The sequence below is a fragment of the Falco naumanni genome, chromosome 1 (genome assembly GCF_017639655.2).
Source record: "Falco naumanni isolate bFalNau1 chromosome 1, bFalNau1.pat, whole genome shotgun sequence".
Lineage (NCBI taxonomy): Eukaryota > Metazoa > Chordata > Aves > Falconiformes > Falconidae > Falco > Falco naumanni.
The window spans coordinates 61,672,883-61,700,665 of NC_054054.1; the positions used below are offsets into that span (position 1 = coordinate 61,672,883).

The window sequence follows — 27,783 nt, forward strand, 5'->3', positions numbered from 1 at the left end:
CTTCCTTCCCCTCCTGTTCTGGAGCTAAAACAGCTTGGCAGTGGTGTTTGAACATGGTTCCAGTTCAACCAGTTTTGGAACATAGTTTGGCAGGCCAGAATGGATTAAGGACAAACTAAGTTTTAAAACCTAATTCTAAAATTGTAGCTGTAGTGAAAAAGAGTGATGCAAAACTCAAATGCAATGAATGTCTGTTCCCTTGCCTCCTTTTTTCTTCTTTCTCCAGTTAGTCAAATTGTGCTAGGCTGCTAGAAACTGCTCAGACTTCTCATGAATCTTACAGCTCTTCTGCCTGAGCCTTAGTCAGTGTGGACAGGAAATTACATAGTTAACTAGTTCTTTGAGAAGTAGCTTGCTTTTAAATCATATTATCATTAGGTAAAATTTCACTTACCTTAAAAATTGTGTGGAGCCTATAGTACTCCAAATAACCAATCTTTTTCTTTGCTGTGTAATTTCTTGCAAAATAGTTGAATCAAACTCTGTTTCTATCTCCCTTGATACCTTCTAGTGTTGTACAAACACAGCTCCTTTCAACTGCTTTAGTTTATCTGCTGTTGACTTTAGAAATACAATTTGCAATATGAAAGGATGACTGCAGGATATTATTTTTAAAGTTTGTATAAATGGATTGGGCATCTTTTTTTCCCACAGTGAAAATGTCTAGACTTTTCTGAACCTTTGTAAAGCTGTTATCCAGACAAATTAGTTCCATGAATTTGAGCCACATCAGCCTCAAGAATTATCCAAATAAATGGGGTCACCAAGTCATTTTACACTTAGCTATATTACAAAACACTGCTCGTAATCTGCAAAGCTGACAGGAAAGAAAATTGCTCATCAGCTATAGCTCAACTTTTTTTTTTTTTTTTAACAGGAAGATTTTAATTTCATCTGAGTGTTAAAAATATTTCCCATCAGAGTGGGAATTTTGTTGCATAATAATTTGGGCTGTCTCTGGGCATTGATAACTTTTATTAAGCATAGTTGTCATGAGGAATAATTGGTGGCTAACATTTAATGCCAAGCCTAAGAGAAAGAAGCTGTGTAATACCCATTTATATTTTTAGAGAGATGTTCAGTTCATTTGGGAGAGGGGGGAACTGTCATACTCCTAGTGATCAGTAGCTTCGCTTTGATCTTTTATACTTTTCCAGAATTCATATCGATGCCAAAAATTAACTTCTCCATATCCATGGCTTCTCGTTTTGATTGCACGCTTTCCAAATAGCTTTTTATGCAGCATGTGCTTGTTACTTGTGCTTTCTTTGTGTGCCATGTACTCAGTTTGATAAACTTTGTTCAGAGAAAACCTCTAAACACTACTCACGTTCACTTACAGTCCATCTCCTCTCTTTTATACAAGCTTCTCTAAATGTGCTTTGGTTTAGTTCCAGGCAGTTAAGATTGTGAACGTTATTTTGTTTGGTCTTTTGTCTTCTGTGGAAGACAGTGGAGGAAAAAAAAAAAAAGTAGTATGAATAAATTTAGTTAAGCTAAGTTCAGGAAGAGCCAGACTCATCATTTTAACAATTTCCCAGTTGAATGACACTTTTGTGTTCTGTTTAATGTGTCTTCTTTGAAGAGAACTTGTTAGCAGAACACACTTTAATCACATGAAGTAGCTTTCTGAGGGGTTTGGTTTTTTCAGAGACTGCTTTATAAAGCTTTAGGAACAAGTAGAATGAAAGGCAATATGAAATTATTTTAACTCTTGAAGGAGTCTTGGCATTGTCATCACATCACTGATCCATCCCAGTGTGTATTTTATGGTGATAGGCATGAAATGGTAGACTAGCTGTCTCTGCTTTCTCTGGTATTTTCTGCCCTTTTGGATGATTTATGTCTAGGTCATGAAAAAATTTCTAATGTCACACACATAGAGCTATCAGAGAGCAAAGTTACGTTTTTTTTAAAAAATGGGGTCTTTATTTTGAAGGAGTAGCTGTCTTTGATCTGTTTGATCTCTGGGCTCTAGCTCTACTGCATTTTTCTCCTTTCCTCATGTTTTGGATTAATAACTACCACCAGTTTCATATGAAACATTGCAGTCCAGTACTGAGCCCACTGATGTCCTTCAAGAGTAAACCTATTTTTCCTGCTCTGGTGAGTTCATTCATTTGCTGTTGCCTGCCCTTAAACATCCTTTTAGAAGACTTCCTGACTGCTGCACACTTGTCTGCAGTTTGTGGTGGGTTTTATAATTCCCATCAAAAAAGCCCTCTTTTAAATGTCAGTTTTGAAGATAACATATCAGTTCTAATGCTTGGGATATAATACATTTTTTAAAATTTCTCTTTATGATTGTAGGGAATTTCATAGTGAATTACGTCCAACTGTAGCCTTGTGAAGTCTTAGCCTTCCTGCTTCACCTCAGACCCAATAACCTGAAAAAATCATGTTGTTATTAATGGATGAAGCATGGACTAGTAATTGCTGCATTTTTGTCCACATTTTTTCCTCTCTTTACCGAGATGTGTATAGATAATGTTTCAGGTTGTTCAGTACCAGACGTTGAACTCTGGATGCTTTGTTTGAGAAGGCTATATAAAATTTGTGAAACTGGAGGTATTTAGGTGCTTTGCCTTATCACTTCTAGACTTCAGCAGAGAAATGCTGAAGTGCAACAGTGATTTTTCCCTCTGCTATCATCAAAGTATTTATTTGCTTTTCTTTTGATCATTAGAATTCCATTGTATTTTTTTGGAACCAAGACAAAGAATTCTTCGTATAAACTTGAAGCAATTTAAAATATTTTAAAGAACATTTTCATAGTGGAGCAATTATTGTATCTCAGTAGTTTCCTGTCTGATGAATTTCTCTACTTATATTTGTCTAGTACAGGGCTCTAGGTTAAAATAAAAACAAACAAAAAAGCTAACAAACAAAATTCTTTAAAATTTCTTCTGAGGTGAGTTTTATTTTTGAAATTAATACTTAAAATTGATTATTTAAATAGAATGTGTTCTGTGGTGGCTTTTGATATTCTAATCTACTGAGGAAAATATTAAAATTTGAAAATTGCTTTACTCAAGCAAATTTTCAAATTTATTAAGATGCTTCTGGGATTGTTTTAACCTCTACTGAAACAGGTAGAACTCTCTACTGCTTTTCGAAGAACACATGTCAAACCAGACCACCTTTCTCTTCTGGATTTATCATAAAATCGGCATAGTTATAGCTAAACAGGGCGGTCAATAATGATACATTCCATGACACTTTTCAGTACATGTTGAAAATCATGTATTGCAAAATTACAGTGGCATTTTGTCTGGGTCTCGTTTTACTAACAATGCATCCAGTTCAATTTTCATTTTACACAATGGACTCTGGCACCAACTGATAATGTGTCTGAAAGTTACTATTGGCATGTGATACTGTTTGCACACTACTTCTGAAAAAAGCTTACTATTTAGATGGATATGCATGATATTTCAGTGCACAAAGAACTATGTTTTCATGAGGACTATAGTTAAAGAGAAGGATATTTCCATAAAAAGATGTCCAGGCCACCCTAGTGGGTCTATAAAAAATTTTAAGATGCGGCTGTTCTTTGCATGTATTAATTTAAGAAGGCAGAAAAGAATGAACTTAGCATGTATGTGAAAAAAAAGGCCAAGATAAAAGGGAAATACAAGAAAGTAACTGGATGTTATGGGTGTTCAAGGACAGGGAGTGTTTGATTCTGCTTTAGCCTTTTCAGCTGCTGGAAACGAGTTCTGCATAAGAAATGCACGTGTTGCTGGGTGTGTTTCTAGGAACAGGAATAAGGAAGCAGTAGTCTGACAACTGTATGCCAAAGTGGCATTTTCTGATGGCCATGCAGAAAGCAATGCAGAAGTGAAAAAGGATCTTAGCCAAGGTATACTTTCTGACAAATAGATTATTAGCTAAGTTTTTAGGTTATACCTTCAATTATACCTTCATGTTTTAATAGTGCTTCTATGAGGAATGTGTAATTACTCTTTGTGCCAAATTTTTCTTGCATTATGAAAGCATATATCATTTACAAATGGTGCTAACCTATTAATCAGATTCGATAAAAATCAGTAAATTGGTGAAATATTCCATCTAGTACTAGTAAGCGAAGTGGTGACGTTTCAGAATTAGAAGTAATTTCTATGGCATTTTGCCACTCAATATTTTACCCAAAAGGGGTTGTGCATTCTAGTTACTCTCTTAAACAAGAAGGTATTAGATGTCAGAAGCTTTTTTCAAACAGGTTGGTAAAATGAGACATCTTTCCTGGCTCTAATTTCCCACAAGGTTACCCTAGTTCAAGGCATTTCAACTAGCAACCTGTTACTGGGTTTAGCCCTTGAGACAGTGAACCTCTCCTGGCCACCTTTTTATCCTGGAGCAAGTAAAGAATGGTTTGTGGCCAGATCCTGCCTCTACACAGACAGCTGGAACTCAAGTTGCTGCCATTGCCTCCAGAACTCATGAGAAAGTGAGGGAGGAGGACAATATTATTCCAAAATTGTGATCCAGCCATAATAACAATGAAGGCTGGGCCACCCAGAAATAAGCTGTCCTTTTGCATAGTAGGCACCGAGAAGCAATCCAAGAAACACTGTCGTTTGCACTCACGCACACACACAAACCCCCACACACAGACAATATGTAGAAGGGTATCTCTTTGGTGATAACTAGTCTAGTTATTTGCAGTGTCTGGACTTTTGGGGACCTGGCTTGTGCACTTGGGGTGTTTGTTGGGTTTTTTTAAGCAAAAAGATTTGGCTGTATTAGGATCTAGTGTTCTATGGGATTTTTCCCACAACTTATTCACAGCATGGCTCAAGATGAGGCTAATTTTTGTATAGATCTAGAAAAAGCAATTGATTTGGGAACAGAGTAGGGGAGAAGTATCTTGTTTCACTTATTTAAGTGGATGATAAAAACAAAGATGTGAACATGCAGTTAAGGAACAAATATGAGATAATTTGGTAACTAAATGTATTTGATGTTCTGTATTGCTAATGTTCAATACATACCAGTTAGAGGAGGATGTCTGAGGAAATTCATAATCACCTATGTGACACGCCCTTGACCTCCTCAGTCAGAAGTTGGTCATGCATTTGGGATCACTGGAGGCAGCAAGGGAAGAAAGTGACTGAGGGGAGGAGGTGGTATAAAATGTTTATTGAGATGTTCCGTGTTCACTGAAGATAGAATAAAAAGTTACAAATTTATGGGGCTTTCTGTTGCCACAACAGAGTGAAATTAGAAAACTGGATTTCACTCCGTCTTCATGTGGGGGAAGTGATGGGCTGGCCCAACCACTTTCCAGATGCTGTGTGATCCAAATTATCCTGAAAACACATCTACAAGTGTAAAGTATTTTGCACTGCAGAGCACTACAACTATTTTACTGCAAGCAACACTTACATGGTTTGTTCCTCTGTGCCATTTGGTAGCCAGTGGAGTAGCTTCATAGGTACAATAAATGCAATTTAATGTTCAGATGACTTTTGATTGTTATGGGCCTACTGGAAAAACTGTGGAACTGCTAAGGTGCTAGCTTTTCCAGTACCCTTCAGGTAATTTATATTGAAGATAAAGTTTCATGTAAAGAACCATCAGGCTTTCTGACTGGAAGTACAATACATACGTGCACGCACACAAGTTGGGCTTTGGCATTTATTATTTTCAGAATAATCACTTTATGAACCTATGCTTGTGCTTTCTTACATGTTTTTTTATGCTCTGCTGAAATGACTCTCCTGCTATTGCTAAGCCTGTTCTGGATTTATACAAAGAGAAGATCTGGTTTCTTCAGGCAGACTTGCCAACGTTTCAAGCTTTATGCATTAAGTCAGCGCTGCATAGATCTGTGAAGCAGCAACCTTCATCATGGTTATGCAACTGTCATGCATAGCTGTGATCTGATTAAGATACAAAATTATACTTCTTTCCTAAGGGAAGTTCACAGAGGGTTTTCTGCTTATCTTCAGAAGATGCTGAGCAGGGCTTTGCTGTCTGCAGTGCTCTCTTATGTGGCAGAATGGAACACTTCAGCCTGTGCTAGTGTATGCTCTCTGGAAGGCTGCAGCACGTGGTTAGGCTAACATAGGGTCACATCCCGTAGCTGTTGGTCGGCCACTGGGAAATTGGTGATCAAGATCCCTGTGTGACTAGCAAGGTCAGTGTTTGATTGTGCTGTATTTTGAAGTCTTGGTCATGTTTTACCTGTGAGATGTTACATGCATTCAAGATGTTTATTGACTTGCTTAAAAAAACCTGAGAAATTTGAAAAAGTTTTCAGAAAATTACCTAGTTGAAGGTTATAATTTTCTTCAAGCTCTGTTCCTGATGCATTAAATGTAGTGGTTCTTTTTAAAGCCAAGAATGAGAAGGGAACTCTGGCATTTGTTGCCTCAGTTATAAATAATGTTGGGTGTTGGGATTTATATGATCTTGACAGGGACAGCTTATATTCAGAATGTCTGGCCAGAGTGTCTACATTTAATGTCAAAAGGTAATGCTTTGTAAAAGGGTTGCTATAGCGACTTTGCAGTGACATTATTTTGGGGATTTCATGTTTGGGTGCAGAAAGTACACCCAAGGAATGTGCGGTGGGCTTACCGCCACTAACTTCAGAACACAGGATGCTGTTTAACGCTTCTGGGAGTAAGCCTTGCCAGATGGAGCTTATTTATATTGTGTCAACTGACTATTCCTGTTTATGTTGTTTTGTATTGTTCTGATATATAAGCCTAAAATAAACCACAGCAGTGCACTTAGCGCACTGGTTCTGCCTCGGGTGAGTGATGTCTGCCAGCAGTGTTGGGCTCATCACAGTTCCATTTTCACACAAAATAGAAGCAAAATACTTCTCTGATTTAATATTTAAAGTCCAGTACATATCCAGCAGTGGATCCTACTTTAAATACTTCACCATTATTTCAGAGCAATATTTGGTTGCAAAGATTTTTCAAAACCTTTCTTTCCACCTTTGAATTAAGGTAAATGAAATATTGAATATAAACGATATGTGAATCTAATTCTTGGATTTCTGTAATCAAGAGAAAGCAAACTTGGCTTTTAAAAACTGTTATAATTGGCAGATAATTAATATGTACCTCATTTTAGATGTTCCATTCTGAGCAGGTTGTGACATCTCGATTAGGTGACCTGGGGTTTTTTTGGTTTTGTTTTTTTTTTGTAATCCCTTTAAGATTGCATCTTTTCCATGTGCCATACAAAGTCATATAGAAACAAGAAAGATATGTAATAGGAATTCCTTCCCTTCCCACCATGCTTTGTGATACTTGTAAGCGAAGCTATTTCCAGTATCATCCATGATTTCTTTTAGTCTTAAATTAGATATAGCCATCCTTTCTCTCTTCTCCACTACCTGTGCTTCCTTCCTTGGCCCCCATAGAAAAATGGGGAAAAGTCCACTTTTTCATATACAATTGAGTTATTTTGAAAACTTTACAGTTATTTTTCTGTATCAATTTATTGAACTTTTTTTTTAATCAAAAAGACTCACTGGAGCCCATTAGCTTATGGTGCACTGGTCAAATGGGCCAAGAGGTGCTGTGACGATGGGACTGGGCAGCCTCAGTGGAGCAGGAATCCCTGAAGCTGATACCACTTCTGCCATCAAACCAGCTGTCTGAGGCTGGGAAGGGAGGAGACAAATGAGGTGAATCATTTTTTCTTTGCTTGATTTCCACTCTTACACCATGAAATTAGGCTACTTTTGGGGCTGTTGAGCTGTTCTCTTTGTGGCTCCGCTGTGGAAGTGCACAGCAGCACACAGCCAAAGCCATTCAAAAAATATGTAGATGTTATAGAAATTTTAGAAGCCACCTCAGGAGTTTAGGCATGTCAAAGGGTATGATTTCTACTTTAACATCAGTGGCTATGTCACTCTTAGAGAATCACCAGCTTTTGTGCAAATCAGTACAATTAGCAGCAGGAAAAGGGTTGAGATTTAATTTTGATCCTGAAGTTATTGCTTGTATCTTTCTATTAGCAGAGAAAAAAATAGTTCAGGACTGTATTTTGTAAGCTTCTCTACTAATTTGTCAGGGGTTTAGTTTTTTTATTTTGTCTGGTTTTGAAGAGGACAGAATAGATGGAATTGATCTGTGTTAGCTTGTTAAGAGGCTTTTGCTTATGTCTTACACAAGAGGCTGTCACGGAAACTTAGTAACCATGGGGTGAAAGGTAAGCCCTGTTACTGATTAAAAACAGATTAAAAAAGAGTAGATAAAACCAGCTACCTTCATATCATTTTTGCAGGTGTTTTCCAGCATAGAAAATGATTGTTAATGATATACCTCAGGAATGAAGTAGAAACAGAGTTAATAGAAATTTTCTGGACAAAATTGTTTTTTATAGGAAGACTGAATGTTCATTACAGATGGTAACTGGAAAAATCTCCCTTTTTTGATACAAGAAAAAAATAATGCTTTTAGCCATTCCAATTGAAAGATTGTTAAAGAAAAGCAAACCTAATAAAAACTGTCAAAAACCCCTCACAAACATTCCTGCAACAAGAAAAAAATCAAAGTAAACTGATAAAAGAGATTATTTGGCGGGAGGAAAGAAAGAGTAAGTTGAAAGATGACTGTCTTATACTGTAGAAGGTCTGGGAAATAAATTTTCAGTTGATTAATTCAGGTAATGAAGAAAGTGATAGCTAGAACAAGGCAACCTTAAAAAATATAAAGGAAACACATTCAAAACAACAAAGTACTACTTTTATAAATAATGATATAACTTAATAATAAATAACTTGGAGCACCATTATTTGGGTAAAAAGCTTGTGAAGTTGGGGGGGGTGTTAAGTTTTGAGATTTAAGTACTATTTTTAAATGTCAGCTGATTTACTTACGCTAGGGTAATTACTATGAAATGTGCCTAATTACCTACCTAAGTTGCCATTAGAAGAAAAGGCACATGGTCAGTAGTATGTTACCACACATTTGTCTCAAACACGGACTGTCATTGGAAATGGAATACTTTTTTTTTTTTTTTTTAAAGTTTGCTTCAGTTTGAGATGTGAGTTCCACCAGCCTTATGGAAAAGCAGAATAAGATGTTATCCAATAGCTTACATCTCAAAAAATGCACAAGGTCTTAATACTTTGTTTTCTGGTAGATCCTTCTCCTTGCCCTTGTTGAAAGACTGTAACTTTGTGCCTCTGATGAAGAAGTGTGCTCACGCCTTGACTAGCCTGTGGTTCCTTCCTCATGCTTCCTCCCAAGCCACAGGATGGACCTGTGTCTGATGTTCCTTTCCCAGGTTTCTGGGGAGATCCACGACCATTTCAGCCTTGGCAAGACATGGCATTGCATTTTATTTTCAGTTACAGATCAAGTCTTGGTTTTAACTTCTATTTTCTTGGCTCTTCTTTGTCTATATTATAAACGTTTCCATCTGAATTTCCTATTTATATTTATCCTGTATTCAAGGTGTGGATTTGGGCCAAAAAAGTATGTTTGGAATATTATTGTGGTTGTTTTTTTTCTACAGAGTATAGCTTTAGCTACTTTCCTTCTCCAAGACTTCTCCAAAATTCTGATTTTAGACTTGGGGGACTGTGACTCAGCACTACAAATATTTTCTTTAGACCCTTGGGGATATTTGAAATTCAACAAATGATAGCTAGTAGCTGCTTGGGACATGCTTAACATCAGGTTAAATGACTCATTCCTGGGTCAAAATAACTAGTAGGAATCTGTGCCAGTGTAGCCCTTCTTCTTGTTATATATGAAACGTAAGTTTGTAGATTTATTCTGTCTGTATTAGTCTAAGAGTATATGATTATTTTTAATAGGATTTATTACATTTATCTTACAGAAGGTCAGGGTTTGAGGTGTTTTTATAAGTACAAAGTGAAGGAGATTTATTAAAGTTGAGGGAATTATAAGTGATGATTTTATTTTAATCTGCAGAACAATCTGGAGGAGCTAGATTCAGTAATCTGCCTAAACCATGAAAAGCCATCTTAAATGAATATATTTATATTTTAAGAAATAGGAAGCCCTTTAAAAAGTATTGAATTGTTATTTATTCTCTTCAGAAATGACCCTGTCATAACGTTATAGAGATAGCCTACATTACTGATGATCTTTATTAAGATTCCTTTTCTCTCCTACATGTTAATGATCATCTTATGTGGTTTAGCACATAAATTGCGCTATTTTTAATTTTTTGTGGTAATCTGAATTTTTATTCTCAGAACCACTGAAATGCTAATTATTTATCTTGACATAGGAAAGATTCTTGCTGGCACTTGATGAATCCTTTTATGAATACTAGTACGTCTTCTCAAAACGCATCAGAGCTGCACAAACTGTATAAACCGTATTTTGTTTTTTTTCTTGTGGATGTCAAAAAGTATGTTTGTTACAGTCAGCTGCAAAGTCCTGATTTCCAAGGCAAAGCATCACATGCTATACAGAGTGCCATCGAGGAACTGGAACGGCTCACTAAGGCCCCAGTCCTGCAAGCACTTTTGTTCATGTTTAACTTCTGTGTGGTATAAGTAATTGTATGAGCAAGCACGTGGATATGCTTTTGCAAAGTTAGCACCTCTAGTTATGTAAAACTCCACAGCTTTTTGGTCCATTGCTGCAAGGCTGTATCTGTGAGACAAGTCAGATTCAACAGCTGAGCACCTTTTTAATCAGTTTGTCATATGGGCTTCTGCAGTACTTTATTTCAGTCTGTGCAAAAGTTTCACAAATTAATGGAGTTTTGTTGTTTTTTTTTTAATTTAAAATTTCCTGAGCATGAATTTCCACATAACACTATGAAGATATGTTCCTAATCTTTTCACACTGAGAGAAAGTCTTAGACAAAGTCTTATTTTCCTTTCACAGGAAAATAAAATCAAAGAGTTTTCTCTTTCAGTTCATTCCCTCTAATGTGGCCAGCTGTTTCATGGCAAGAAGAGAATTTCTGATCCACTTTATGGAAAGATTGTGCTGCAAAAGTCCTTGGGACAAGTTGGAGAACTGTTGGATGAGGCACTTCAGATTAATCCAAACATGATATAGTTGCTAAGGAGCAGAAAAGAAGTCTCTAAAGCCAGAACCTAAGCCGTAAAGTAATGTTGTTGGTGAAAACACAGTTGAATTTGTAGCTGGAAACAACCTGGGAGCCAAAGTGGACTACACAAAGTGGATGTACGACAGCTCTTTTCTGGAGAGAAGTCGTTTGTCCAGGAGAGAAACTGGGTATGCTGTTGCAGGTGGCTGCCTCCAGGCAGCACTCAGTGTGCTCAGTCTGGTCTACAGTGCCTCAGATCTGGCGTCCTTCACTGGTACCCTACCAGACCCCGTACCTTCATGAACACCTCTCTGACGCTGCTGTTTCACACATCCTGTGGCACACAAATACACCTTACAGCGCCGCTCCGCTGGGTGGCAACATGGTGGTCTTGTAGTTTCCAGTATGCATGACTGAAAGCACACGCAAAATCTGAGTCCCACAGGACCTCTGAGCCAAACACTACATAGTGGGGATGTACTGATCTACCCCATGGTGCTCTCGATGTAGGCGGAACAGATGCAGGCTATTTTCTTTCAGCAGCCAGTGTACTCGCTGCCTCTTGGCTGGGAGCCAGGGATGGTTCTGGGTTTGAATGCCTTTAGCAGTGAGCGTAGCTGCTGGGTGCTCCTTAGGAACTCAAACGAACCGCAGCAGCAATGCTTCTAGCTGTCTTTGTAATGATCCGTAAATTTACTCCTGTTACCAGGGTTGAATTGTTACCACAGCCAGGTGATAGCTCTGAAGGAATGAGAAAGTGCAGTTGTGAGTGACTTTCCAACCCTGTGGATGTCAGTAGAGTTTCTATTGTTAATTTAAAGAATGAGGAAGACATTTTGAACTGATTTATACAGCTTCTGAAGGATTTGAACTTTCAATGTCTGTAGCAAAACTGTACCATAAGGTCAAGAATAAAAATGAAGAGAGGCAGAAAGCAAAGAGGGATCCAGGTAATGCTGAATTTTACTTTCTATAATCTTGTTTCTGGCATTTCCCATAAAAGGAAGATCCACTTGTGAAGAGGTAATCCCAGAGAGGCTGGTGCCTCAGTTAGAAATGGTACCAAAGAAAGTTTTGGGAGATGCTGCAGTTACATGGATGAATAAATAACTGCTCATTTTCCAGTTTTCAGTGAGATGTACTGGAAGTGGATTTTTGCAAACTCTAGAAATCTTACAGTACATTCACTGGATTGGTAGTTAAATATGGTGATTGCGGTGTATATTACTGCACTTGCGGACAAATTAGAGTAATAATTTGCATGGTTACATTTCTGTTTGGGGACTAAATCTATGTAAGATGTAGTGATGGTGCTCTACTGTGAAATAAGAGTGGTGGGGTTTTTTTCTTCTTAATTGTACTGTGAATAAATTGAAAGAGTGAGAGAGATGCAGTGGGTACTGAAAAAAGATCTACAAAAAAAAGGTTAAACCCCTAAAATATTCATTGTAGGAAAGTGTGAACAATTCTTGTGGCATTGGTGTTGTGTATTGTTGGGAGAGGAAGGATTAGTCCATTCTGTCATTACTGTCTACTTCTTTCTGTTTCCTAATTCAAAGTCCTTATTTTGAATCAAATCCTGACCCCATTGATATAATTTGGAATTTTGCTGTTGGCTTCAGTCTGACCAGGTTTGTGTATTTAATACCAAGAACTGTTTGACTTGCTCTGTGAATATGACATGTCCTGGATGGCTCTGTGTTAATTCTTCACAGTGGAACAGGTTTTGAAACAATGCTTGTATATAAAATGTCCATAAAATATTTTACAGGCTTTTTATAGATGTTATAGGAAGAACTATGATTACAGGGAAATAATATGTTTACAGGAATGCAAATTTGAAATTAAGCTACTGTCTTAAGCTTGTTCTACCTTCTTGGAAATGCAGAATTCCAATTCCGCTGTTCAAATTTGGGCCCATGCCCCTGTTACAACCACAGCTCTATGGTCTACATAGTTTTCAGTTCTATGGCCACATTTAGAAAGTAGTTGACAGTAGTTGTCAAGGTTTGCTTTTTTTTTTTTGTTTGGTTTTAGGGGTTGGTTGATATTGGTTTGTTAGTTTTGGTTTGTTTGGGTTTTTTGCTTGAAAGTGCTGAATGGTCTCTTATTAATAATAAAACCACCTGGGAATTATTTACATATTATTTACATGATTTACAGTAGCTCCAGCTCCAGGAGTGACATTAATTCATAGATCAGCCCAGTACAGTGCAACATTATTAACCTGGCAGGAGTCTACCAGAAAGCATTAAAGCAGAACACCAACGCCAAGCCAGCCTCACGCTCAGCTGTTCCGTAGGGGGATATCCTGCCCTGATACTGTGGGGAAGGGATGCCTGAGAAGAGCTAACTTTTAGAAGTCAAGTGGAAACGGAGTCTCTATATTCAGCAGATTATGAGGCAGTGACAGCTTCTACTTTTTTTTTAAAGTGGAAGGGATGTTTTCCATGATTAAGCAATAAATCACCTAATTTATGCATTAACGATTCCTGGTGGATCTACATGATTGGAAATGATTCAGAACTGGTCTTGAGGATGTTAACTAAAATCCACATGAGTAATTTTCAAATCATTCATGGACTTGCTAGAGAGTGATCGTTTGGGAAAAAAATGCCTGGATATTCTCACGGTTGAGAGTGATGCTCCTTAAAAGTTATTTCCATGTATTTCCACACAAGAAACCTAACCTGTTTAGCAGCTTGCACCGGGTATTAACTGTGAAAGAGATAAAGTTTGTATTTAACAAGGATGAGGTCAGCATGAGGGGAAGAATGGGTATTGTTATCATGAGTTTTCAACAAATTACCTTTTCTCCTCACCTTTTTGCACTTTTAAGACAAGAATAGCCTTGGATAACGTAAGAAATGACATCTGGACTACTGGTCTTGAAATATGTCCCACCCCTGTGGAGCACACTCTTCTTGGAGGCCTTTCTCCTTGGATCTGGGAGAGATGAGGAAACATATTTGTCCCTTGCATGTGCTTGCAGGAAGCGGGACTTTTCGTAAGGGAAAGAAGAGGGGCCTTCTGTGCTCCTGGAGTGCTGGCAAACTCTACACTCAGGGGAAAGTAAAAGCTGAAAGCGAGTTGCAAGGAACTGCCACACTATGTATGTTTGTCTCTATTTTCTCAGGAAATACTTTTTTAATGAAGAGAAGCATAAGGCTTTTCTCTGCAAGGCTCATATTTTCAGTGTCCTCTGAGCAAAAAGAGATACTGAAATACAAGTGTTTTAAAGGGAAACAACATGCCATGAGTAATGTTGACTGGAAATGCTACTACGTGTTTGGGGTGGGGTTGCCTGCCATTGGAAGTAATAAAAATACAGCTGTATATTATCCATTGGAGTTTGGTTTATTCTGGAAGCTAATTTTTAAGAAACTAAGGGTTATTTATTGGTTGTGTCACATAAATATTTGGACTGTTCTAATTCCAGTCTTCGGCATTTTTACATTTCAAGCCATGTAAAGGAGAACAATATACATGGGACATCTACACTTATTCAACGGAACGGGCTCTAACCGGACTCTGTAAATAAACTGTCTTCTGTGCTGCATATTCTTCTAAAATTTACACAGCAAAACTAGTTTTCATGCTGGGCTGTTGCATTCAGGTCTCAAAGCATGGTGAAGTATCCTTCAATATGCTTCAGAGCCTGTTTATTTTTCACAAGGGCAATGGGGAGACTTTGCTTTTGCAGTATGATGTTCACGTTTTTGCTTTTCCTTCAGGATGTGTAAAAAAAGACCCTGAGGACTGTGTGGTGGCTACCTCACCAGAGTGTACATTTTGTGTGCAAGCACGTAGGTGTGTTTAAATGTAGAAAATGGCATTCCAGTTGGATTTTGTGTCATGAAGACAGTGAATATGATTTTTCTGAACACCAGCAACACTTTCTCTCTCTCTCCCTCCCTGCCTTAGCTGGGCAAATAGCTGTCCGGCTCGCAGCCCTCCAATCACCCGGGCTGCTGAGCCTCCACCCCTCAGCACCAACAGCTCTCACACCACCTACAGCTGGCTTTAAAAGTAAATATTTTAATAAAATCACTTTCAGTCATTACTCTTCCATTTAAGACGGCAGGAGTTCGGGACTGGGTAAGAGAAGCAGAAGTTGGCCCAGCAGAAGTTGCTCTGAATCAGGTTTGTAATGAAGTTTAGTGCTGAAAGAAGTAACCTGAAAGCAACATAGCTTATCATAGGAAACTTTGCCTTAACATACGTGCTTTCTGAGTAGCAAGAGCTGTGGTATGCAGTTTTACATTTAGTTTACATTACATCACTATTGTGTCTCTGCTAAAGTGCAAATTACAGTTCTAATATATAGAAGATGCAATTTATGTTTTGCTTCTCAGTCTGACTGAAAGGTGTTTCTGCTTTTGATTGGTAAAGCTTTCTTTTTCTGTTTTATACCTATTAGACTTGTGCTACAGGTGCTGCTTTCCAATTTTAGGGATTTAAGTACTATTTATGTACACTAATTATTCCAAGGCATTAGAAGTTTTGTGAAAACCTTGAGCACAACATCAACTTCTAGAACACTTGCAGCAAAATCATGTAGTCTGTGCATGTGTGTACACACACAAATCATAGACTATGTCTTGGTTTGCTTCATCTCTGAATTATTTTACTTTCATATATTATTGCATTAGATCTAATCAGTGCAATACTGCAATTTTGAATAAGGCTAAGTGTACTTAAGAGCAAACAAAAATTTTCTCATTAATTCTACAAATGGAAAATATAAAATATAAATTTTTACATTTTTTTTCAGGAAGATGAGCCTGAAGGAAGACTCTAAATATCTTTATCTAACCAGTATATATTTATATTTTCCCATTTTCAATATGTTACAAACTTACTGGAGTATTTTCTCCCTAATTAATGTGCTTTTTAAAATGTTAAACTAGTGCACCTAAAATTTATTGTATATTATAGTATATACTATTAGCTCAACAAAATAGTTTGTAAGTATGATACCTTTAAGTTACTTTTGCTTCAGGAATCTTTAAACATACACCCCAGTAACATTATTAAAACTTTCAGAGGTTTTATATTGCTTTGTAGCAGTTGCTTTCCATGTAAGATTTTAATGTTTTTTATTAGAGCTTTTAACAAAAAATGTTGTAGGAAAAGTTGAATGGCAACTGCAGCAAAACTTTGGGTTTTCTCACTTGTAGCTTGGGTTTGATGTGTACTAACTTAAACCATTTATTACACATAATTAAATTAAAATGTTAATATCATAGAAGAGCATGATGATACAGAATATAAGTTACTTTTTTGCTCTAGTATCTACCTATTGTTTGCATTTTGTTTTGGAGTAGGAGGCTGTTAGGTTATTTTTACATAGAAAATACTTTGCAAAAATGGTAGATTTTACATGACTCTGAAGAAGTCAAAGGAAATTTAAAGATGAATACAAACTTTGCAGATGGAAACTTTGTGTTTGCAGTTCCAAGTTTTTTGATGTAAAACTTTTCCTGCTAGAAGAGGGCTAACATCAGACGACCATTAAATATTCCTGATCATCCATCTGAATGGTATGAATTATAAGGCTGAATTCATCTTCTTGGGTTAGGATTCAGATGTGTAGTGGTCAAGCAGTAAATTATCGGCTTTACAACTGGTGAGGAAAGACTGACCTTAAAGAAGGGTCTATCAGCAGCTACCGTAGAGAAAAAAACACCCAAGACCATAAAAAACAAAAGGCATTGCAGAAGAATCTGTGCTTATTCAGGAACTCTGACAAATACTATGACTGTCCATTAGACATGAGGAAGCTTTTGGGGTGTTTTTTTTCCCCATGTTAGATAGATTTATCCAATTCCTTTTCTGTCTAAATTAAGTCCTCCTGTCCCACCTGTCTTCATTGTGTGTGACTGTAGGGGTAAAACTGTAAACTGCAATGTGGATGGCAATGCAATTCTTTCTAGGGATGTGTTCAAGGAAGATATGGGCTGAACATTGCACCCTTTTTAAGAGTGTGTGGTTGCAGTCCGTGTAAGCTTATCTAGGACAATGCTGCCACCAAAAGGTACGTACACCCAGCTGTTGCCTTTTTTGCTTCTGTAAGTTAGTATTTGAGCGTGAGACGTGCTCAGCCAGTGTTGTGATAAGCTGTCCTTGTGAGCCAGCACAGGTCAGCACTGAGGCAGAGCCCAGGCTGTGCTCTTGCAGTGGGTAATGCATTAAAGGATCTCTTACAAGGGATGCCTCAGGAAAAGGTTACACCTGTCACTGATTTCTGAAGACACTCTGTCACCACTTACCTATGTCATTTGGTCCTGTGTGGTGGCCAAATGTCATCATAAGGTCATCAGTTCTTCCTGCTGCGCCTTCTTACCGAGTATGAAGTGATCAGTACTGGAGTCTTCAGAGCCAAATCTGAAAGGGGGCCGTGTCTGAGGTACAACACTGCACTTTGCACACAACAACAAAAGTTTTGAAGCAGTGTTCAGACATTGTTTATTGTGCAGAGTAAGTACAGGGAGCAGTGTCTGTTGTTCTGGATTGCAGTGGTCATCATAAAAGGATGTGTGTTCATCAAGTATGTTAGGATGGATATACCTAACAAAGTATGTCTCTCATACGTATGAGATTTTTTTCCTACAGACACAAAGTTTGTATCTTGAACTTTGTCTTTGGTTGTGCTCCAGTTTTTAAACGGTAAAGGTGAAAGGGTGAGTTTGAGTCAGAACAGGTGTTCTGTTGACTAAGAACAAGTCTTATGGGCTTGTGGCTAGCAAGTGCCAGCCTCCTGTCCTATCCACGGGAATCAGAGAAAGCAGAAACCCCCCTCCCATTTTGTCACAAGGATTCCTTCTCAGAAAACAACATAATATCACCCACCTGGCCACTGCAATAGAAGACCTCACAACCTTCAGGACTTCTTGTCCCAAAGTGCAAAGGAGCAGAGGAATCCAAGATGCCATTTGAAGAACAAAAGTCTTGGAAACTGTGTAGTGTTCTGAGAACAACGTCTGCCAGAGTTATTTTTCATGTTAATGAAATCCCAAATGAACTACCATTTGGGAGGTGAGGGAAATAATTCCTTTAGAAGATACCATGGTTTTGCAACGTTGAAATTGCTAAGGTGAAGGGCATGGAGTCACAAGAGCATTGTCCCCTGTCACCATGGGCTATAGCCTAATGAGTATACTAATACAGCATCCTAAGTGATTGCTACAGCTTCAGAAGTGTCATTATGGAAACATAATGGAACAGTGGCCTTGGGAATACTTGTCAAAGTACAGCCCAGGATAGACAAACCTGGCTTTGGGGGACTGAGTGCCTCAGCCTCTGGCCCAAAGGGAGGCTGCTCTTACTGAAGAGTTCAGGAGCTATAGCAGGGCAATTTGCCTGAACAGTTCAGTGTTGGTTCCCCTCAGAAGAGCTTATGGATCTCTTCTGTCTGCTGACACGCACATCATCTCAGTTCTGAAGCTGGTGTGTGAAATCTCCTTTAGTGGATGAAGTCTATGTACCATACGCAGATACTTACCTCTGGGAGTCTGCTGTATGGACCGCCTAATTGCAGCAGAGCTTTGGAAACTTGCCTGTCTTGCCTTCTTCCACTGGGTCCTGGGTCAGCTGTCACCTTTCTCATGGGCACAAAGCATCAATGCCCAGAGCTATTCAATTCCATCCACTATCCTTTATTAACTTCCCTTTCCTTAAAAGGGAATGGAGAGCTTTTTTTTTTAAGAATGCTCTTTGAAGATAGAAACGGCCTGTCTGGGTGTACTTGGGGAGCTATTCTAGGAATAAGGAGAAAATGTTTCTACACAGAAATCTCTTTTTCATAACCAAGGGGATTTTTTGAAAGCAATCTCAGTATCAGAATGTCAGTTCTCTTGCTTCTGATTCTTTGTTCTAGGATGAAACACTGTTAAGTGAGCTATCCATCTTGATACAGTCATTGCTGTTAGTGGATTGAACTGTTGTGTGTATAAATGCCCTTTACTGGTCTAGGAAACAGATAGGAGGGAACCTACCTACAGAATATCTTCATCTAAATGAAAAAGATTCTCAATTCCAAGGAGGGTTCCACTTAACAAATCATGAGCAGAGTATAGATATTTATGGTATGAGTTGCAAAGACAAACATCAGTTTGGGGAGATGGCAGATGGTATTGCTTAATTTTTAACAAACTCTTAGTCGTCGACAATACAATTAAAAAAAATACATAAAGATGGACAGAACTTGTACATTAATGCTGCCTCTTTGAGATGTTATGTTCTGCAGTATGCCCATGTACTGTCTCCCAAGCAAATGCTTTGGACCCTCAGGTATCATTTTTTTGAGTTGGGAAGCAGGCTTACTGCTGTTCCTCCCAGCAGGCACCTGTATCCCAGGCCAGGGAAGTGCTGCCCACCTGCTGGCCTCTAGGACCTAGCTGGTCACAAAATCTGAACTGGTGTGCAAGAGCTGATCACACCCCACACTGCAACGTGCACTCGGAATATTGAAGAACGGCAGCTGGCAGGGGATGAATGGTTATCCCGTCAGGGTTTTTTAGATGATTCTCAGAGAGAGTTGTGTGAGCTTTGTTGTAAAGATAATTAGTTCTGGGAAACTCAATTGGTGTGAGAGGGAGTAGAAACAATACTTTAATCTGCTTTCAAGCAGTTTTTACTGAAGCAAATTCTAAAAGCAAAAGCCACGTATTTGAAAGCGAAAGGAGATTGCACTGGCTCTGTCAGAACGTTATATTTTAAAGCTTTTGCTGTTTATAGCCTTAGTGTTGGAGTTTTAGATCTCAAAAATCCTTATTTATGTTGGTGTCGATCCTTATCTTAAAAGTCTTTATGATACATGAGATAATAGGCATCTGTTCTGTTTTTGTTTTAGAAATGGTTAAGAAGTGGCCATTAGGAGATAAATAGAAATAATTTCCTCTTTTTTGCAGCAGTGTAATGAACCTAAAGATAATAGATATCTTTCCCTAAATCCTAAAATTAGGAATACTGAATCCCTATTTTTTTTCCTGGGGAAAAAGCACATGCCAGCTTATTTAATGCCACAGAAGAGTGTAAATACATTAATTAGTAGGTGTGATCAAAGTTCTTTATGCAAATACATTTTTTCATTGTTTTTCACCAGTGGCTACGCTACCTTTTATGTACTGTAATTGTTTCGTTTATTTTAGAGCTCTACATCCACCATGTTGCCCTGTGGACCAGCTTTGTCCTTTGTTCGGTGTCTGGTGCGGAAGAAGAATGTCAGTGGTGAAAGTCTTGAGGACTCCAAATTGTGCCGATGCTTATCAACAGTGGACCTTATAGCCTTGGGAGTAGGAAGTACCCTTGGTGCTGGTGTTTATGTCCTTGCTGGAGAAGTAGCCAAATCCGATTCTGGACCTAGCATCGTTGTTTCTTTTCTCATTGCTGCGCTGGCATCTGTGATGGCAGGTCTCTGCTACGCTGAGTTTGGTGCTCGTGTTCCCAAGACTGGCTCTGCATACTTGTATACTTATGTAACTGTTGGCGAACTGTGGGCTTTTATCACGGGTTGGAATCTCATTTTATCGTATGTTATAGGTAAGCTTATGAACAAACACAGTCCTAAGGGTTTCTGGGATATATCTTGGATATAAGATACAGATTTGCATCTGTCTGTCTCTATACTTAGCTACTGCTGTTTTTTACTCCTGCCAAGATGAAAGAACCAAAGTAATGTGATTAGGTTATTTCCTCTTGTGCATCATCATTGCAAACAGTTTTTTTGCAAGGCAGTTTTGTAAACAGTGTATCTTCAGCAGCATGAAGTGCATACCTTGTATGAAAATTGTATCAGACAGTTCAGTGATGATGCACAAGAAAAAATAGAATTTCATTGCTGTCTATGGTCAGCAAGAATAATTTCAGTAAAATCAATAAGCACTTTTTCTTCTGAATTTACACAGCAAGGACATTTACAGGGACCCCATCACTATGGTATTTCACTTCAAGAAAGTCATGATGTTGAAGTACTAACTTGTTACTATAGCCTCATGTTAATTCATTAATGTCCTGTCAGGTAATCCCCATAAAATACAAAGTTGGCCAGATCTGAATAAAATCAATGCTTATATGGCAGATATTCAAATAACTATTTCAGTGCTTTAGCAGTGACAACATTTTTCGATTCAAAAATGTTTTTTTCCAGAGGTACATGTTCCAAGTATCCATTATTGCCTATAAGCATGCCTAAGTGTATATGTATGCCTAACTACAGGACTGTTGCCCAGATCACTACGAAATCAATACACCCGAGTATCGTACTGAAGTCTATTTCATGATAGGAGAGCTGTAAAAATAAGGTTGTATTTAGCCATGGCCATGTGCACTCTTCACCAGAAGAGAGTATTAGTATTAAATAATAACGCCAGCAATATACATCTTGCCAGTGATTTTTTGCTTTACTTCCAGGTGGACAAACTTTCCTTCATGTGCTTTCTTAAACTGCTTCCTTTACATTGCTTTATATTCTTTAACATATGCATACGATAACTTTAGAAGTGTCTTCCAGAATGACAGCAGACATAAATTATCAAGAAATAATGTCTGCAATATTTTGGGAATAAATGAGGTACAAATTTTTATATTTAGTTGTAGAATACAACTACCATTTAACTATATAGAAAAATTATAAGACATTAAAATTCGTCAGCAAAACAAAATCACTGTTTTAACACAAGTTCTGTTTTTTAAATGCAAGTTACAACATGCTTAATTTTATCTCTTTTTTTCAGTGGAAGTAACTGTATCCCTCTGTACATATGCAACCCCCTAACCATGCATGTATTTTATGAAGGTACATCAAGTGTAGCAAGAGCCTGGAGTGGCACCTTTGATGAACTTCTTGGAAAACAGATTGGTCATTTCTTCAGAAGCTACTTCAAAATTAATTACTCTGGGCTAGCAGAGTATCCTGACTTCTTTGCTGTATTCCTGATATTACTTCTATCAGGTGAGACAATATATGGCTTCATATATGCTGGTTGTGATGTTTTACAGACAAAAATGTTAAATTGTAGTTTGTGTTTTACCAGAAATACCTTAATAATGTTTAAGAAGTTCAAATGTGCATTTGTATATTGACACAATGACTCTGGGAATTAAATGTGTATAATCAAATTTTCATGTGTATCATCTTCTTTTGTTGAAACTGAGACATGAAATAATTATTCGTCAGTACTTTTTAAATAAACCCCATAATATAGATTGATGGTAGCAGGAAAAGCATACACTTCTGTGTGGGTTTTATGCCTTTATCACTGGTAAATGCTTTCAGAGGGACCTTAAGGTTGACTCTGTAGTTTGGTGATGTGACATACTCTCCTTAAATCACAAATTGTGCACATAGTGGGTATTTGTAAGGGGTTTTTTGCCTCTAAATTGTTAACCTATTCCATATAAAATAACTTTCCCCTTTTTAACTCTTCAAAAGAGTTATTTAGCCTAAAACTGGTTTGAGCTAAAGGGCACTTCAAGGTAGTGGCATGAGCCAACAGGCCAGTTTAAAACCCGAGTAAACCTTTCATGTCTACTCCACTCAGTTCTGTTTCTTTTTCATCTTTACTCATGTATTATGTTTTTAAATCACAAAATTTGACACCTACTGTATACTTTTTGAGGGATCAGAAAGCTCAAAAATACTGCAACTTACTTGCATGTTTGCATTTTAACAATTGCTTTCCACAAGGAAACGTTCTTACTGCCAGCAGGAGTGATGGAAGCAGCGAGTGTATTCTAAAGTATATAGTTTGTTTTCAGCCAATACTAGAAGGATTTCAGTGTTCAGTTGAGGTCTCAAATATTTTTCACGTTCAGTCTCTCTTTAGATCAAACAAAAGCAGGAGCTTTTCTTCTCTGGAAAGTAAGACTAAGTTATATGGGTATAACCTGCCGTTCCCTTACTCTGGGTGGCTTTGTTGGACTCAGGAAACATTGCTGTTCAACTCTTAATGCTAGAATGAGCGACCAGTGCATCTGATGCTTTTATTAGGTCTCTGTACACGAAAAGATGAGTTCCCACACTTAGGAAAATCAGGGAATTTACTAGACAAGGTTTAGTCCAGCATCCTGCCATGTTTGTGGCTACGAGTTGCCTATAGTACCAGTTCAGACTCTTTAACGTCTTCAGGAGAGATGGGAATGAATTTGGTGCATAGCTGGAACAGACCTTTCTGTTTCACCTCTCCCAAAGGAAGGAGAAAAAAATAACATTTTGAAAAGCAAAGCACTGAAACTCCACAAACCAAAGTATAAAATGCTAGTTCAGATGCTGCCACCTTTTATGTTTTCTCCATTGCCATTGCTGCTTCCTAACATAAGAAGTAGAGATTCTTGACAGAAGAGACTACGTTTCTCCTGGGGTTCACTGCTGCTCCTGAGTTTTCATTGATGCCCTGTCTTTTCATCCCCACCATCATTCCTTCATCACTTCTTTTGTGCTTGTGCCACAAATCACCTCTCCAGGTGTCTGTGGTAAGCAGCCAAGCCACCAGTGAATGGACTGGGTAGAACTCGCTGCTGCTGAGAGGAGGGGCAGAGGGGTGGCTCAGGGCTGTGTAGGCTGAGCACGATACAGTAATTGGATTCTGAACTGCACAAAGCTGAATCATAGGAGTAGCAGATGATGTTTTACAGAAAATGTTATGTGCTAAGCAGGAGGGAACGTACACATAAATCTAGTTTGGGGATTATTTTTTCCCTAGAGAAAGGACTTAAAAAAATGTATAACTATGTTTCATACTGCATTAGGCTGATCGAGACATTGCCTTCTTGGGAAAAACTGAGCTGAAGAAAGCATATACCTACTTCCAATAAAAATGCCATTGGTGAAGAAAACTTGAGCAGCTCATATCATAACTTCTTACATTATGATAAGATAGCAAATATCTCATTAGCAGAGTCAGAAATTTTTAAGACATTATTTTGAGAGGCTTAAAATTTTCAGACTTAATCTCTGAATAATGAGGGAAAGCATGTATGTGATATTAGTGGAAACACTGCAAAGAACCTGTGGAGGCTTTCCCATTGCATTTAATTTTCACTGATCTGCTCACTGCCTGCTTTTCCATTAAATTGTTAGTACACTTACAGTTGTTATAAATCTAACTGCACAGTAGGATCCTGTGGCAAACAACAAACTTTCAGATTGTTTAAATGCACTACTCTGCAACCTAAGGCATGTGTATTTTGTATCCGACTGTTTTCTAGAATCTCTGTGAATCAGTGTTTATGAACAGGAGGCATGCATTTCTTTTAAAGGAATGAATTTAAATAAATTCTTGATAAGCTAGGAAATGGTACTCTTAACTGTGACGGATATGCCCTGAAAAATTTAGAGTGATCAGATTACATTATTAATCCAATAATTTTTCTCATTTGATTAATCTAATGAGTGTTCTGTAAGAAACAGATTCTACCAATCTGTTGTGACTAAGCATAGAATTCTTGTACCTATTTTTGCTCCATTGCATAAAATAGAGATATGAATTGGAACCTCAGGAAAGCAGTAAGTAACAATTGCTCAAAATACTTAAAGAATGAAATTTTAAAAGTTTTCTGTTTTGTGGTTTCCAACACACTTGCCTATTGCCATGCTGTCAAAAAGTCTAGCAAATTTGCGCTACCACTTTTTAAAAGTATAAAATCTACTGCTGTTGGTTTAATATTATTCACAGTACTTACATGTATATCTTCTTTAAAATGCCATTTTATTAGTTTAAGGGACCATTCACATCTATAAAATATTTTTATTTTATAGGTCTTTTATCTTTTGGAGTAAAAGAATCTGCATGGGTGAATAAAATTTTCACTGCCATTAACATCTTAGTCCTCCTCTTCGTTATGATTTCTGGTTTTGTGAAAGGAGATGCTGACAACTGGAAAATAAATGAAGAATATCTCATAAACCTGACTGCAGTAACAGAGTAATGCTTTTTTAAAAAATCAATTTACTTGCTCATAGTCCAAGCAATTTTCTGTTATACTTGCTTTAGTAGTGTTGCAGGTAATATATCAATTAATAGCTCTGTTGCTGGGAATGATAAACTTTTTATTCCCTTAAAAATAGAGGGTTTATTTTCTTGTTTGTAGTTTCCTTTAAAAATCATCTTATTTCAATCCCATTGTCTTGTAACCATTTGAGCGGTTACTGGCTTCTTATCCTTAAGCCATGTATTAACTGCAGTATGTGAGTACAACAGCAAAAGTTGCCTACACTGTTAGTGTTTTAACAAGTTTTGCCACAAACTGCAAAGTAAGATGATAGTTAATTGATTCAGGTATTATTCCATTTACTGTTATTTTTGTCTTTATTACAAGTTTTGACATAAAAATGTCTTCTCTAGCAGTTTTGTAAAGCAGAACTGTCTTGACAAGAGCACTGTAATGTGTTTCCAGAGTGGTAGGGGAGCAGGATGCATGTTTTTGTCCTACCAATAATAAAAAAAAAAGTAATTTTTCAGCTGTATTTTTGTTCTTTATAGGAATTGCTCGTCCTATGAGAATGTGACAAGTATGTATGGGAGTGGTGGCTTTATGCCATATGGTTTCACAGGAACATTGGCTGGTGCTGCAACCTGTTTTTATGCTTTTGTAGGATTTGACTGCATTGCAACAACTGGTATAGTATTTATATCTGTGTGCATATATGTATAACTATTTATGTGTAACATGTTTTCTTTGTAAAAAAACCCCACATGATCAGCATAACAATCTGTCAACTGCTCTTCTGCTTTCTCCTAAACCTCCTTCAGTCCATGTGGAATGAGTCTGAGTTCATTTCTGAATGGGACTATCTTTCTGGGAGGAAGAAGGAGATTTTACTTACTTTATTTCTGTTCTAAAGAAATTAATTGTTGCTTTCTAAGTCTGGGAGGTGATTAGTATACATTTTTTTTCTGCCCAAGTCATGTTAACCACCTGGCCATTTTTACAGTTCTCTGAAATGAGGTATCTCTCCTAAAGGCTGGCTTGTATACGGGTGATAGGGAATGAGTATATTGAACTTCCAAACTGTAGGTAAATAACTAGAAATTATGGGCTTTGAGTAGTCTAAATATAGAATGTGTTTTATGTCCTTTAGTTTACCTCTATTTTTAAATGCTGTTCTTGGCAATAAAATACTGAGTTTTGTTCTGTGTCACCGAGCCCATTTTATACAGATTTTTAAAACTTCTATTAACACATATGATTCCCATAGCTTAGTTTAACACATTATTTGTCTTTGATGTTATCTTTGAAAGCTGAAGGTGGAAATGAGTAAGAAGTTTTGGTGGGGCATTTTTTTCCCCTTTTTTCAGGAGAAGAGGTCAAGAATCCTCAGAAAGCCATACCCATAGGAATTGTGGTGTCCCTGCTTGTCTGCTTCATGGCCTATTTTGGGGTTTCGGCTGCATTGACACTTATGATGCCATACTATCTACTAGACGAGAAAAGTCCTCTGCCAGTAGCATTTGAATATGTTGGATGGGGTCCTGCAAAATACGTTGTAGCAGTGGGATCCCTCTGTGCTTTGTCTACAAGGTAAAGACGCTGAAATACTAATTTTATTGGGAAAAGCTGATGGATAATATATGATTTAAACATATGTTCTTGTTAATTTTGAAGGCTTACTTCATGCAAAGGATTATCCATAAGTATTATAAGCATGTTTTAGACTTGAGCAGGTCTTGATCACAGTAGGTAATTCAATTTAAATTCCTTTTTTAAACTGTACTGTTATTGAACTTTACCTCTTTTGCTTATTACCCAAAATATTTTTTATTAAAATATGTATTTTCAGACATATGACCTGCAAGTTATTATTAACTGATAAAATAAACCTCACCCATTTTGTCCTTTCTTGCTTTTCACTCCCAATGACTCAGCAGTTTTATGGGCATTGTGTATTTGCAGGCAAAATTGAAGAGATGATTAACTAACTCCACTCCTCATCTCCGTTGCCTGTCTCTGTTTTCCTCCAGTAGCCAGTCTGTCTTCTGACATCATCCCTTCCTGTGGTTTCTGTGTGGGTATTTGAGATGTAGATTATAGCTGTGAAAATATTATAATTTATTCCCCTTTGTGAAACTGTGGATATAATCTTATCGTGTTACGTTGATTAAAAGGATCAGGGAGGGTATAAGGTATATGTCCATATATGTTCATATATGTTACATCCCAATTGTAATGTGGTACAAACACTTTCATAGAATAGAAAATGGCTTGGTACTTGAATTCAGGGATAGAAAAATGCTGATGCCAATATTCTCTGTGAGCTTATGTAGGTAAGGAGTCATTTACATCAACTTAGTGGTAAGAATACTGGATGCCTTTGTGGAAGGGAAAACAACATGCCAGTTGAGGCACTAATACTAACAGTACTCTGAGATGATCCTTTAAGCATTAGCATGAAGATGAGCACGCTGCCTGTGGACAATGTTTTGAAGGAAAGGAATATTTTGATGTAGGAGAGGATAGAAAAAAAATATACTTCCAGCAAGACATTAAAAGAATTGTAGGACTGACTAAAGAATGCCATAGTTACACAGTTCATTCTGGGATTACAGTTATTTTCTATCTAGTTGTTGTGGTCCCCTCATTTTGGAGGGTTTTAATGAATGCTTCCTCTATATTGATAAATAGTACAAGTGATATATAAGCAAAAACTAGATTAAAGAAACTAATTTTGGAAAACAAAATTAACTGAGGTGGTAAAACACTTTTTCAGAAATTTGAACTGTTAGTCTCTTTTTCCAGTGTATTCTGAAGAATTATATTTACTTATATGGAGAG

General features: G+C 37.5%; 1 protein-coding gene across 5 annotated transcripts in view; it reads left to right on the top strand.

The window, feature by feature from the left end:
- SLC7A2 (solute carrier family 7 member 2) overlaps positions 1 to 27,783 on the top strand; it is a 58,012-nt gene that overhangs the window by 15,461 nt on the left and 14,768 nt on the right. For 4 of the 5 annotated variants that reach the window (XM_040596533.1, XM_040596518.1, XM_040596525.1 and 1 more), the window contains 5 exons: positions 20,163 to 20,553; positions 21,809 to 21,964; positions 24,770 to 24,935; positions 25,494 to 25,630; positions 26,310 to 26,532. In XM_040596533.1, the coding sequence (XP_040452467.1) occupies positions 20,163 to 20,553; positions 21,809 to 21,964; positions 24,770 to 24,935; positions 25,494 to 25,630; positions 26,310 to 26,532 (1,073 nt within the window). Of the gene's footprint in view, positions 1 to 15,045; positions 15,154 to 20,162; positions 20,554 to 21,808; positions 21,965 to 24,769; positions 24,936 to 25,493; positions 25,631 to 26,309; positions 26,533 to 27,783 lie in introns of those variants that run through there. The other variant, XM_040596543.1, reaches the window with a different exon arrangement.